This window comes from Chanos chanos, chromosome 12 (assembly GCF_902362185.1).
Source record: "Chanos chanos chromosome 12, fChaCha1.1, whole genome shotgun sequence".
In the NCBI taxonomy this organism is placed as follows: domain Eukaryota; kingdom Metazoa; phylum Chordata; class Actinopteri; order Gonorynchiformes; family Chanidae; genus Chanos; species Chanos chanos.
In genome coordinates this window covers 7,279,451-7,294,450 of record NC_044506.1, presented here as the reverse complement: position 1 = coordinate 7,294,450, position 15,000 = coordinate 7,279,451, and the positions used below count along the sequence as shown (strand labels likewise).

Genomic DNA, 15,000 nt, shown 5'->3' with positions numbered 1-15,000 from the left:
CCACAAGCCCTTTCACTGACTCGAAACAGTGACACTGCAGAGCTTTTGGTGGAGATCAGCGGACATTTTAACTGTCGCTTTCATGTCCCAGAGCTCAGTAAATACCTTTAACTTCCTCACATCACATAAACATCATTGTCTTTAAATTAATTTAATCTCTCTCTCTCACTCTCTCTCTCCCTCTCTCTCTCCCTCTCTCTCTCCCCCTCTCTCTCTCTCACTCTCTCTCTCTCCCTCTCTCTCTCCCCCTCTGTGTGTGTGTGTGTGCACGTGTGTTAAACATTAAACAAACAAGTTAGCAGTAAACACAATGAGACCAGCTTGTCTTCACCTGTCCTAAATGACAACCAGCTCAGAGGCCCAACCTATCAGAGACATTCAGTCTGTCCACTGAACAGCATCAGAGACATTCAGTCTGTCCACTGAACAGCTACAGACACATTCAGTCTGTCCACTGAACAGCATCAGAGACATTCAGTCTGTCCACTGAACAGCTACAGACACATTCAGTCTGTCCACTGAACAGCTACAGACACATTCAGTCTGTCCACTGAACAGCTACAGACACATTCAGTCTGTCCACTGAATAGCTACAGACACATTCAGTCTGTCCACTGAACAGCTACAGACACATTCAGTCTGTACACTGTACAGCTACAGACACATTCAGTCTGTCCACTGAACAGCTACAAACACATTCAGTCTGTCCACTGAACAGCTACAAACACATTCAGTCTGTCCACTGAACAGCTACAGACACATTCAGTCTGTCCACTGAACAGCCTCAGAGACATTCAGTCTGTCCACTGAACAGCTACAGACACATTCAGTCTGTCCACTGAACAGCTACAGACACATTCAGTCTGTCCACTGAACAGCTACAGACACATTCAGTCTGTCCACTGAACAGCATCAGAGACATTCAGTCTGTCCACTGAACAGCCTCAGAGACATTCAGTCTGTCCACTGAACAGCTACAGACACATTCAGTCTGTCCACTGAACAGCTACAGACACATTCAGTCTGTCCACTGAACAGCTACAGACACATTCAGTCTGTCCACTGAACAGCATCAGAGACATTCAGTCTGTCCACTGAACAGCTACAGACACATTCAGTCTGTCCACTGAACAGCTACAGACACATTCAGTCTGTCCACTGAACAGCTACAGACACATTCAGTCTGTCCACTGAACAGCTACAGACACATTCAGTTTGTCCACTGAACAGCCTCAGAGACATTCAGTCTGTCCACTGAACAGCTACAGACACATTCAGTCTGTCCACTGAACAGCTACAGACACATTCAGTCTGTCCACTGAACAGCCTCAGAGACATTCAGTCTGTCCACTGAACAGCTACAGACACATTCAGTCTGTCCACTGAACAGCCTCAGAGACATTCAGTCTGTCCACTGAACAGCTACAGACACATTCAGTCTGTCCACTGAACAGCTACAGACACATTCAGTCTGTCCACTGAACAGCTACAAACACATTCAGTCTGTCCACTGAACAGCATCAGAGACATTCAGTCTGTCCACTGAACAGCTACAGACACATTCAGTCTGTCCACTGAACAGCTACAGACACATTCAGTCTGTCCACTGAACAGCCTCAGAGACATTCAGTCTGTCCACTGAACAGCTACAGCCAACGTGTCAGAATCAGTCAGTACAGTCACTGTCAGCACTCTGTGTGTTTTTTAGGTGTTGTGTGTGTGTGTGTGTGTGTGTGTGTGTGTGTGTGTGTGTGTGTGTGTGTGAGTGGGTGGAATGGGGGAGAGTAGGTGCTACTGTTCAAACAATCTCATTTTTCCTCTTATGACTGAAAGTAGTCATGTGTGAAACAGCAAAGAGGCATTTTTCATTCATTCACTCTCTCTCCCTCTCTCTCTCTCTCTCTCTCTCTCTCTGTGTGTGTGTGTGGGTTAATGTCAGTGAGATGTATGTGGGTGAGGCTAAGTGGGTTGCTGTCTCATAAGCGTGACTGTGATGTGTGTGTATTGGGAGTCTTTACGGGGTGGATGTGTTTGTGATGAGTGATGGATGGGGAGAGGTAAACAGACACAGAGGTTCTGCCAGCTCACGTTGCCTCAGCGCTCATTTTGGCTCTGGACTGCTCAAATCTGATTTCATCTCAGATTTCCTCAAACTGCCCCGTGACTTCTGCTGTTAGCTTCTTTTTTTAATCTTGTCTACGTCCAAGTTTGACCCTCTCTATCTCTCCCCCACTCTCTCTCTCTCTCTCTCTCTCTCTCTCTGTCCAGATGTGTTGGTGAATGGAAAGCCGTGTGACTGTGATGTTGTGGCTGACTGTAAGGTGGGAGATGCCGTCCCATTGGAAGTGAAGTTGACCAATCACAGTAAGAATACAGTGGGGCCTTTTGCTTTGACAGTCGTGCCCTTCCAGGACTATCAGAACGGCGTCCAAAACTACGACCTCCAAGACGCCATCACTTTTATTGGCTCCAACACCTTCTACATCGATACGGTAGGACCAGCAGTTGTTACTGACAAATGTTATGAAAGTAGGACGATGAAAAATCTGCATTATACACAGTGCACAAAGAGGACCATATTTAACAGCTCACGTCTTTTTTGATATATAATTTCAAAAGGACGGTCTCTCATTTTGACTTCGATATTGATCCTGAGGAAACTCCTCTTTCCGTTGAACGCACTGGTTGCATTGGAGATAGCTGTACATGATGATGTTGAGTGACTTACGCTGTCTTAACACTTGATATCCGTTTACAGGTCAACCCGTCAGACGACTCGGTGTGCGTGGGCGCCCTGTTGTTCCTCTACACTGGAGATTTCTACCTGAACATTAAGTTTCAGGAGGAAATCAGCGCGGGCCGGGAGCTTCCCCCAGCCTGGTTCTGCCTGCCCAGCGTCCACATCAAGGCCCAGGAGGCCGTGGAGGCCGCCGCCTGAGGCCTGCCGCCTGCGACCTGCCGTCTGCGACCTGTCTGACCTTTTCACCTTTGACCTGCTGAGCCGGCCAGGCTTAAAATGGGGACTGAGAGATGGAGCAAACTGTCTGAACCCAGAGAAAGAGAGAGAGAGAGAGAGAGAGTAATTTATTAACGTGACCAATGGGCTGGTTCATGATATAAGATGACTAGTGTTCGATGAAGTTTTCACTGATTGGAGGATGCGGTCTGCCCGGGGTATGTTTATTTAAGTTCTCTGGGGAGCTGAGAAATCAGGCTTTGTTAAATGCGCCTTTAGTTTTGAATATGAATGTAAACCTTAGTCCTGTCTGTTAGGATCTGTTCCGGTCAGCACCTCTTACGTACCACACTGTATGCTGCAGTTTTAATGATCTCGTCCAACTGTCTTATCAAAGGAGACCTTGTCTCTCTGCAGAGGACATCGCTCCTTCTCTCTTCCTCTCTTTCTTTCTTTCTTTCTTTTTTTTTCTCTTTCTGTCTTTCTTCCTCTCTTTCTCTGCATGGGGAATGTGCTGATGACATCATGGTTGGACTAAGAGACATATGAATAGAAAATGTTTCATATCTGGATGTGCTTACAGTGTGCTCTCTCTATATCATCATTCTGTCCTTATGAAAACGAAATGATACGTTTGATTCAAATCAGTGATGGTTTATATGCATCATTTAATATAATTCATTTAATTTTTATGCACCTGTGGTCTGTTGTTTAGAGTTGTTTGTTTGTTTGTTTGTTTGTTTTTGTTGTGGGATGGACATGCATTGTGTATTGCATCAGTAGATGTATTTTGTCAGCATGTCACGGTTTCTGCTTTACTGGCACAAGCTCTGTCTAAACCAGTATGTTTGGTTCCCTTCTGAAATGTAAATATTATACCAATAAAGGTCCACTATAACAGGTAACCTGTCTCCTCACACTGAAAGTCTCTCATCATTAAAACAGCGGTGTGTTAATCACTCACACACCAGACACTCAGCACAACAGGACATCATATACACACCACACTTCCCAGTGGAATCCCTCACTGGGGCCTGGGACTGGTTAGAGAGATGGGGAGACTGACCCTGACCAGTGGGAAGTTTTGTTTTTGTTTTTGGTTTTTTTTTTCTTTCCCTAGGGTCATATGTATCAAGTTTCACACAGTTAGAGCGCCGATCCAGGATCAGTTATTGCCAGCCATAATCATAATAAACGCAGTTACGTCAACTCAGGGGAGCACTCAGTGATTCATCCCAACAGCACACACACACACACACACTACACACACAGAAAATGTCATAAAAGCATGTTTTGCTCCGTGTGTGTGTGTGTGTGTGTGTGAGAGAGAGAGAAACAGACTGCCTTACTGTGAGTCACCCTGCTGTTCACTTTGATGTTTCTGGCCAGAGCAGCAGGTTAAATTCTCACTGAACGCACACACACACACACACACATGCATACACACTTACACTCACAGATAGATAGAGAGAATCTGTTTAGAATACTTTAGAATACAGATGTCCCGTGAGTTTAAAAAAAAAGAAAAAAAACCTTGCCTCTTATCTTGACATTCAAGTGTTTTTCATGGGTCTGACAAAAGACACATCTCCAGATGATAGGGATAATGTCAACCATTATGAGGGTGTTAAAAAATCTCATTTCTTGCTGCACCAAAAGGAGACCTGGACAGAATGAGTTATGATTAGATGACTTGAGATTTCATAAGATCATAAAGTTATAAAACGTGTGTGTGTGTGTGTGTGTGTGTGTGTGTGTGTGTGTGTGTGTGTGTGTAATAGGGTGTACGTTTCTGCGTGACACTCTTCTGACTGTTATCTGTGAGTCATTGACCAGTTCAGCTTCAAACAAAAATACATTAATACACCAAATTACATTACAATCTGATGTCTCTCTCACGTCTTTTCCAGCTTTTGAAATCTCTCTCTCTCTCCCTCCCTCTCTCTCTCTCTCTCTCTCTCTCTCCCTCTCTCTCTCTCTCTCTCCCTCCCTCTCTCTCTCTGTCTCCTCTCTCCCTCTGCCTCTCTCTCTCTCTCTCTCTCTCTCTCTCTCTCTCACACACACACCAGTATATTGCTCTATAATAGGGGCCTGCTGTTGTTTCTGAGGGGTTTTCTCCGGGTCTTTGAGTATGTGTCTACTCACAAAGGCAAAGGCAAGAAAAATGAAAACAAAGACTTTCACTCCTTCTCTCCCACTGATACACGCTCACACAACACGATCCGGTTTGTAATCTGTCTCCACAGATTCTCTTCAGCTGATTCACAATCGCAACTTTAGCATGAAACAAAAAAAGAAAAATTGTGTGTGTGTGTGTGTGTGTGTGTGTGTGTGTTTTCCTGCCTTCTTGCTAATTTACTGACATCTCAGGGAGCTTGACTGGTGCACACCCACAGTGTTGGTTTGTAGTCCTCATTTGAACCCTGTGTGCTGAATGTTTGAGATGGGAGAAAAAAAAATTGGCATTTAGCTTCCTTTTCACTCTGTTCCTACTCACGACCCAAAGAAAGAACGAAAGCCAGTCAACATGAATAAGGAACGAGAGCTTGGAGCACTGCTTAAGAGAGAGAGAGAGAGATTCTGTAAAATAAACAAATAAAACACAACCTGTATTTTGTTTTTTTATTCTTATCTAATTCATGAGTTTTCTTTTTCTTTTTTCTTTCTTTTTTTTTTGTCTGGGGTATTTTCTGTTTCTGTTTGTGGCATGTTGCATTTTTTTTCATTCTTAAGTGAGTTTGGCTGTGAAAGTCAAAACCTACTTTGGAATATGTCTGGGACATTTGTATGAGGTAAGACTTGTTAAGTTGTCTGGCTAAAAGTTGGAGGCAAAAATAGAAGCTGTTCTCTGCTGTTCTGTGTTTAGCCTCATTAGAACTGCACTCAGGGGCTGACATCCTAAACATCCCAAAGCATTTGTCTGTGCTGTGTGTGAGAGACAGTACTGAGAGAGAACACATCATCAGATAGCTCTCTCTCTCTCTCTCTCTCTCTCTCACTCGTTCTCTACCCCCCCTCCCCCCCGCCTCACACATGCATTTTAAAATATTTCTGTCATTAATGTGAGTGAAGGAATGCTTCAGCATTTCTCTCAGCTTGGCAAATATTACCTGAGAAAATAATGAGCCTTAAACGAGTGTTACTCCATCATTAGGTCTAAAGAGACCAAGATAAGATTGAATGAATGAGATTTGTCTAAAATTACAACATTTCCTCTTTTTTCCCTGTTCAGTTATATTCAGATCTGTGGAGACTTTGGAGTGTAAAGACTTTTTTTTTTGTCTGACAGTTAACATCTTGTACCTACACAACCCCAGGGCTGATTATATTCTCATTTTCTCTCAGCTACGAAGACTGAGATGGCAAGTGAAATGATTGTTGTCTCTCTCTCACACTCTCTCTTTTCTCTCTCTTTTCTTTCTCTCTCTCTCTCTCTCTCTCCCTCTCTCCCTCTCTCTCTCTCTCTCTCTCTCTCTCACTGAGTATAAAATAAAGGCTGACCAGTGTTGATGGTGATGCAAATGAAGCCTGGAGAAATCCAGGTTCAATTAAATGTTTGGTTCCTGGGCTGTTTCATCACTGAGGAGTGAGTCATACCTTTGTCCTTCCTGTGTGAGCTTCACCTGTAAGTGATCTCTGGGCACAATGAGGGAGAGGAAGTCAGAGGTGTGTTCCGTTCTTTTACCAACCTCTCTCCCATCATACCTCAGGCAACATGACTATTAAAATAATAACCATTTCACACAGAAAGAAAGAAAGAAAGAAAGAAAGAAAGAAAGAAAGAAAGAAAGAAAGAAAGAAAGAAAGAAAGAAAAGTTTTATAAGCAAAATGATTTTGGGAAAATTAGACCATAAAGCCAAGTGATTTGATAGTTTCGTGGTTGTCATGTGGTTAAACCACCACCCTAGCATGAAGATAGGCTGCATGTACACTCTCAGGAATGAACCAGTATCGGTTACAGTATAGTCCTGACATGCTCTGTTGAACTGAACTGGTGCATATGATTTCATCGCATGTAAAATAAAATAAAATAAAATAAAATGCCAAATTAAACTTATGAAATATCTGAAGCGCGTGTCTTTGGGTTAGAGTAGAGGTGAGGACAGCAACTAAGTTGTTGCTCCTCACTGAGTTTCATGTTTCAAACTTCAAGTTCAGTTCACTAGTGTGTTCTCTAGTTCTCTAAAGACACTGGAAAATAATTATTTAACAAAGAGATAACGGTCCATTTCAATTTCAAACACACACACACACACACGCACACGAACAAGCAATGAAATATAGTAGTTTGACTTTAGTATGTCAAGCACTTTTAATGACAAGAGTTACAAAGCAGTTTCATAGAACCCCAGTCTTGACCCCTTCCAGTGAAGTAGCCTGAGGTGATGGTGGCAGGGATAAAAAAAAAAACCCTCTCTGAAGCTGTACAAAGGATGAGACTGTAAAAGGAACCACGTTTCCAGAAGGGTGAATGCATCTTTTTCAGGTTGGCACAGGCTAATTAGCTACAGGCGTTTAAATGTATTTAGAAAGTCAATTCACTGTCAAACCATTGGCAAGTTCATCTTTATTCATTGGCTAATGGCTAATGGTGTGAAACATGCCTTTATGCTCTGATTCACAAAAAGAAAGGCTTTTAATCAGTAATATGTTGTAGATTTTTTTTTTTTTTTTGTAAAAAAGCCAGAGAAACGTAGAAATTTGTGTCATTCACTTTCTGTATGACTCTCAGGTGTTGGCAACTAAGTCTCAGAAAAAGTCATTTTATTTTGTCCCCATTTCTTTGCTTTAGTTGTATAGAAATGTGCACTGCCTGAAAAAGCATAGACGGATGGGTGGTTTTGGGGGGGGGGGGTGGACAAGCTGAAATGTGAGAGAAGGAAGCTAAATGTAGAAACAGTGCTAATGTGTTTCATACTCAGCTGTGTGTGGCTTCATGATGTGATGTAATGTTGTGTGTGTGTGTGTGTGTGTGAATGTGGTGCGTATGTGAATGTGAATGTGTATGTGTATGTGATGTGTACGTGTGTGTGAGCATGTGTGTTCATTTATGTGTGTGCATGTGTGCGTGTCGGGCGTTGAGTCACATTGTCACCGTTTACAGTGTGAACATATGTGTAGATCCGCAATGCTTAATGACACATTTGTAAGGTGCTATGCGGCTTGGACTGCATGTTTGACAATGGCGTTATCCCCTCTCTTCATTAGTGAAGTGACAGATTCACTGTCATGTTCCCAAAGCGTTCCTTTTTGTTTGAATGTACACTCTCTTACACTTGTTTAAAATGGTGAGGGATGACCTTCCATTTCTTTGAGAGCAGGTTGTAACAAACATACACTACAAGACCCGTTTGTCTCACATGATTTTCTTAGGGATTAAATCATTCTGGCTTGAGTTACTGTGGTATTAAGGAGAGTCAGTGTTGGTTCTGTGGGTTGATGTGGTTGAGTGACATGGGGAAGGACCCAGTGACAGACAGGAGAGTGGTGGATGGACGGTTGACTGTCACTGTAAACCCAAGGTTATCTCAGAGGCGTGTGACCTCAGACTCCTCTGTCTGGCATTCGCAAAACCCTTTTCCCGCCTCTTTTCAACCAAAGCATGGATTACGCCATATGACACGGCACTGTCACTGTCCTCCACATGGAGAAAGGTCATTGCATTTGCATCAGCCCGTCCATCGGTCATTCAGTCGTTCACTCCTTCGGAATAATTCTTCACTCTGAGTTTTTGTTCAGAGAATGAATCTGCAACCCACTGTTCATTTGCTAATGTCTTCAACGTGCTCAATTCAGAAAGGCTTTGCCAAAAAAAGAAAAAAATGCACCGCGAGAGTATATTGATCATCCAGTATGATGTCAAGTAACGTAATTTGTTAGTGGCTTTGCTATGCGTTTCTTTCTTTTTTTTTTTTTTTTTTTTTTTACATTTTTCTTTTCTTTCCTGGACCTCACTCAAATAACAATGAATAAATTATTATTTTGATTAATATTGTATTATTATAATCAGTCTCTCAACAGTCCACTCGCGCTGACAGAATTGCCTGTTTTTAATGCTTAGAATGGGAACACCCCGACAAATCAACATGTGACCAGGGGTAGAGAGGTCTAGAACGAAACAGGGTGAATGAAAACTTTCGAGCTGTACGCAGACATCAAACCAACGATGCGTTTCTTTAAAATAATGGGCCAATTAAAAATTAAATGAAGAAAGAGAGAAGGAGAGGTTTAAAAAAAATGAAAGAAAGAAATTACATTAACATCTATCACACACGCACACACACAGGGAGAGAGAGAGAGAGAGAGAGAGACTGTGTGTTCCTCTCTCCTCTCTGTGCCTAAAAAGGGGGCTATGACGCTTGTCGCACGTGCCTGAACTGCAAAAGTACGGTCTAAACTGGAAACCTAAGACGGGCTGAAGAAGCGATTCTCTCTAGTTTCCATTGCTTTCACGTCAACAGGTAACGACAACGGTGATAATAATAATATTACATCGTGTCACATGATACGGTAAACTCCCGTTTGTCGTAGTAACATGTTAGTGAGTGGGAGAGGGAGTGGTCGTTGACGCAGTAAAGACGTGGGTGAGACGGAGGTCAGACATAGACAGGGATGCCCGTGGGAGGCGGAAGGGGAGGACCAGCGCACCCGTTCAACAGGAGGAGTCGCTGAGAGCGTTTGTGTGTGTATGTGTGTGTGTGTGTCTCATGCAGAAACACGACGAAAGGTTCGTCACAAGTGCAATACTTTAACCAAAAAAAGACAACACAAGGACTATAGAACGATTAAGGAGCGCATTCGTTCAACAATATCAAAGTGCATGAGCAGTGTACAAAAATAGCCTTTTCTTTCTCTCTCTCTCTCCCTCAAAAAAAAATGCCGGCTGTTAACTCTTTCGCTTATGTGAGAAATGTTACACGACTTTTTTCCTGAAGTTGAATGTCGCCTTATCGGGCGTTTGGTCACCCGTATGAAAGTGGGCAGTTCCATGCAATCACCGTAGACTTTGATCAGTAGCGTAGAGCCCGGCATGTGGATTTGATGGTCTGGCATTTTCCAGACACGTTTTTCCGATCATTTCAGGTCTGCTCGCGACCGGTCGCAGTGGCGCACTGTGACCGAGCTCATCTCATGCAGAAACTGTAAAAAAAAAAAAACGGAGCCAGGAGAACAGACAGAACGATCTGAAACAAGACCTGTTGCTATCCTGGGCTTAGCTGGACCAGTCCAACCCGAGGTGCTGCGTTCGATTATTTTAATTCCGTTTCGCAGAGTCTTCTCCGACACTAGCGCAGGATAAGTAAATCTTTCGCTGAGAGACACACGTCTCCCTTGTCGGATCCATCTTCTGTTCTGTGTCATTTCAGAGCATCGATTCTGTCCCACGGCGAGAATGTAACACGATTATGTGCTTTTTTTTTTACCCCGTGTTGCATTAGCTCCTTCAAACATTTATAGTCGATATTTACAAATTAGGCTATGTATCCCCCATAGCCACCTCAGCTCTCTCTTTCTCTCTCTCTCTCTCTCTCTCTCTCTCTCTCTCTTCTTTACTCACACTCTAACTGACTTACAGGCAAAGGGAGGCTGCTTGTGCACAGCGCGTGAAAAAAAGGATGATGCGAGGATGAACAGGTTGGTGTTGCTGGCGGAAACTTTGAGGAAAATGTTTCAAGATGCCCTTCTTGCATCCTCCTACCTTTACACCCTTGATTTTGTCTTTGAATACCGCTGGGATGAATCTGGCTAAACCTCAGAAAACCAGCCTTAAAATTAACAGGTGTATAATTATCATAATTTAGCATGCGCTGCGGTGGTAACATTGACCATTTCCAGGCTGCGATAGTGTAAGACCTGTTTCGCGCTCAAAGAGTAAAAAAAAAATCACGGAGGAAGCTAGGGACGTCTCTGCGTTGCTTGTTGATGGCACTACGCGCCGGTAGGACTTGGTTTGGGCAGGTCTTGCGCAGAGTCTCGCGACTGCAAGGTTCCTGGTCCCGGCGCTCGAGCAGTCTCTTGTGTCTATCCGCCAACCAGGACCAGGATTTGGGAACGTGTTACAGGGATAAAAAGCGTAAACAACGCGACGGACACCACCAACACCCCCACCACCAACACGCCCGGGTCTGCCCTTATCCGTCTTGCCATTGCCAAAGCTTTTCCGACTGCTGCGCCTTCCCGGGGGATCCGAGGGGACATGAGCCCCTCACACGCCGGTTCCTGGTGGCCATGAAGCGGCAGAACGTGAGGACTCTGTCCCTGATCGTCTGCACGTTCACCTATCTGTTGGTCGGGGCCGCGGTATTTGACGCCCTGGAGTCGGATTTTGAGATGCGGGAAAAAGAGCAGTTAGAGGCCGAGGAGAAGCGACTCCAAGGGAAATACAACATCAGCGAGGACGACTACAGGAAACTGGAGACTATTATCATGGAGGCTGAGCCCCACCGAGCAGGAGTTCAGTGGAAATTCGCTGGCTCGTTTTACTTTGCTATCACCGTCATCACGACCATAGGTGAGTTCACTCTTAGTGTTGGGAGGTTTTTTTTTCTCCCTCTAAATTCGCAGTTCGCTTTAACCTGCGGGATTCTCTCTGTCTCATTACCTTTCTGTCTTACACACACGCGCGCCTGTCGATTGTCAGGAAACAGGTTAGAGAAATGACTTGGCAAATGAAGAACTTTTTTGTTTATATGTTTTTTCTTTTTTTTTCTTTTTTTCTTTTTTTTTACTCTGCGTAGTCTTAAATGCGGTCCTTAAAAAGTGGCCTAAATTGACCGAAGTGATCTTTATTCTGTCACTGTGCTGCACGCTGCGAATTGTACTGCCACTAAAGCAGCATACCTAATCCAGATTAAACCCGATTTCAGTTTAACTGTTGACAAGTCATCCAGAAAACTGTATTCCCCACGTGTGTTTGTGGAGTATCATCTATAAGACACTTACTTTACCAGAGGGCCGGTTTATAAAACTCCTTAGCTGTACAGTCTTACCATGCCCACATACTCCTACTTTCAGCGGATAGAAGTCCTCCTCCGGTTTGACTTTCAGTACGCTAAAATACCCTGCTGCTCTTTCATAATTATATATGCAATTTTGCAACTCCAGCTATATAATCGCGTGATATGTAAATATATCAGGTAAAATAACGTGGATGGGACATAACCATACACAATATTCAAACATGTTCAATATTTTTTGTCAGTGCTACAGTGCAGGATGTGCCCCGGCACGCTTAAACAGGTGGTTCTGCATACCCCACACCGTAACATTGCTTAGTTTCATACAATTCGAAATACCAACTCCCAGAAACTATTACGCTGCCGTGAAAACCTGTGATTGCTTATATTACGTGTGTTCGGTATATTTTGTAACCGTTTGAAGGATGTATTAGGAAAACTATCTCGTTTGGCGAAAATGCAGGCAGTTGACACATAGCATGCAGCGTATACTGCCGCACAGTGTAGCGCGGTGCTGAACGGACAGCTCCACCGAACGGCTCCACACGAGAGAACGTCGCTAAGGAGAGTGAGTTATTAGCAAACAGCAGCCGAGTCAAGCGTCCATAAAGCGCTTTTAACCGAACACAGCCCTGAAATCAGCAATATATGCCCGCATCCAGGCCCGCACCACGCCGGTTCACATGAGGTCATAGAGTACTTGTGCAGAAACCCTGAAGTAGTCGACGTAGGCTACCTGACACACACGCGCGCATGCACACACACACACACACACAGAGAGAGAGCGAGAGAGACAGAGAGAGAGAGAGAGACTTTTGATTAATCCATTTAAAGGAAAAAATCGCAAAGCATGGCCAACCCTACATTATTCGTTATAGATTCCATCTATAGAATCATGTCCAAAATGGAATCTGAACAAAAGTTTATATACAGCCGTTGTGAACCGTAACACACACACACACGCGCGCATGCACTCACGCACATGCACACGCACACACACATATACACACGTACAAACAGTGAGTGAGAGAGAGAGTGAGGATGCAGAGACTCGTCATCGAATTCATTTTAGACAGTGTGAATAGTGATTTTCTTTCCTCATCGTACAGCTACTACGCCACTACTGTAATCTGATATCACACAGGATCCAACAGGTGCGTGTGTTCAAACTGCTGTGCTGTTGCGCGCAGTTCAAACAAACCCCCAAGCTTGTACGAGACCAGCGCGGCGTATGATGTAACTACGAATCGTCTTTCTTCTGTCATTTGACCACAATTTTTTTGTCACCGTGACTAGACAGAAAATGTTTACACACAGACACAGGGCACACGAACCTATGAATTCAAAGAAGGAGCCGTTGCCGACATAAATAGCGATGTCAAGTATCCTGGCATAGTGAATCAGCAGATCTGCCCGGCCAAGTTCGGTAATATAAAGCCCATCCACCTTTATCCAAACCTTCAAAGAGCAGACCAAAAAACTCTAAGATGTTTAAAAATTCATGAAACAAGAACCCAGACAACAGCATTCATCAATGCTCCATCTCGGTCAGTCATGCAATCACATTATCTGTAGCCACATCAAGTTGAAGACAGAACAGGCTGAAAGCAGTGATCTCTCTCTCTCTCTCTCTCTCTCTCTCTCTCTCTCTCTCTCTCTCTTTTTTGTCAGTACGCGTGCACCTGCGTGTGTGCGATCTTTACAAAGATCTTTCTATAGAGAGGCTCACACAGACTCGCAATAATTCAGTAGGACTGAGCGGCTGTAAGGCAATTCCGAAACGAAACAGGACCACGCCGAGCAGACGTAGTTTATTCCCACATCCATGACCATCCACAGCTTGAAATGATGTCAAATTAAAAATCACACATACAACTGGGTAATAAAGAGTGATTATTTACGGAATAAAGCCGTCACAAACTCTCTCTCTCTCTCTCTCTCTCTCTCACACACACACACACACACACACACACAAAACACAGTTGGTTCACGTCAATTCAGAACGACACAATGAGGCATTGTACTAGTGTGACGACGATTTTATTTGAATAATTGAAAAGAATTACGTCCCCTGAGAAACAAGCAACTAATGCAAAACTCTTGTTCTCTCTCTTTTTTTTTTTGGCGCGCTCTGTCTCTCATCAGAGGCAGAGAGTGCGAATGAAAACGGTCGCGCGCTTTGCGGGCGAGATCGGAGGAAGAGGAGATCGAGAGGGCGATAAATAGAAAGAGTTGGTCTGGGTAAAGAAACGCTTTCATCTTCTGGTCTTTGTTAACAAGGGTAGGCTCACGCTTATCCCACGTCCCTTGACCACTCATTCAAATCGTAAAGTTAAAATCGAAAGCAGAGGGACTAAACTTGACTGATATTATTCTCTCTCTCTCTCTCTCTCTCTCTCTCTCTCTCTCTCTCTTTTAACTTCAATTCTTGATCACGTTTCCAAAAGTGACGTTACGTGAAGAACACAAGGGTGAGGTGACGGTTAATTACCATTATATAAATGTCATGTCCAGTGTTCAGCAAAATCAGCGACATCTCCCTTTGGCACTTTGTATGGATACAGGTGTGTTATAGGATGACACTACTGGGGAACATATGAACTATTATGCAGAATTGTATCTGCGGTTGTCATGACAACGAAAGTCTTCAAAGTCATTCGCGTTGTAGAGGTCAATAAAATAAAATAAAATAAAATATACGGAACATAACAGGACGGGATATGTCTTTCTTCTCGGTTCTTTCTGAGTCACTGAAAAGTTGAGAAACGTCAGTAAGACACTGTTGTCATTTCGAATATCTGCCGTTGTCGTGGCACATAACCCGTGGTGACATAGGATGGTTTCAAAGAACGCGCAGTCAGGCACTTACTGCACCCTCTCCCCCACGCACACTGCAAATAGCCCACGAATCTATACGCCCGGGCACACACACGCACGCACGCACGCACGCACGCACGCACGCACACACACACACACACACACACACACACACTCTACTGGAAAGACCCCTTCCATTTATGCTTTTGATGTTTAGATGTTTATAGTCTCGTTACCAAGGTTGCGTTTCTCTTTCGAGGTGCTCTCTT

General features: G+C 43.8%; 2 protein-coding genes across 2 annotated transcripts in view; both read left to right on the top strand.

Moving 5' to 3' along the window:
- The window catches only part of trappc9 (trafficking protein particle complex subunit 9), a 185,120-nt gene extending 181,554 nt beyond the window's left edge, over positions 1-3,566 (top strand). The window contains exons 22-23 of the mRNA XM_030789265.1: positions 2,269-2,492; positions 2,759-3,566. Coding sequence (XP_030645125.1) covers positions 2,269-2,492; positions 2,759-2,938 — 404 coding nt within the window. The 3' untranslated portion in view covers positions 2,939-3,566. The remainder of the gene's footprint in view (positions 1-2,268; positions 2,493-2,758) is intronic.
- A 7,620-nt stretch (positions 3,567-11,186) lies between these two features.
- kcnk9 (potassium channel, subfamily K, member 9) overlaps positions 11,187-15,000 on the top strand; it is a 34,377-nt gene continuing 30,563 nt past the window's right edge. The window contains exon 1 of the mRNA XM_030789444.1: positions 11,187-11,469. Coding sequence (XP_030645304.1) covers positions 11,187-11,469 — 283 coding nt within the window. The remainder of the gene's footprint in view (positions 11,470-15,000) is intronic.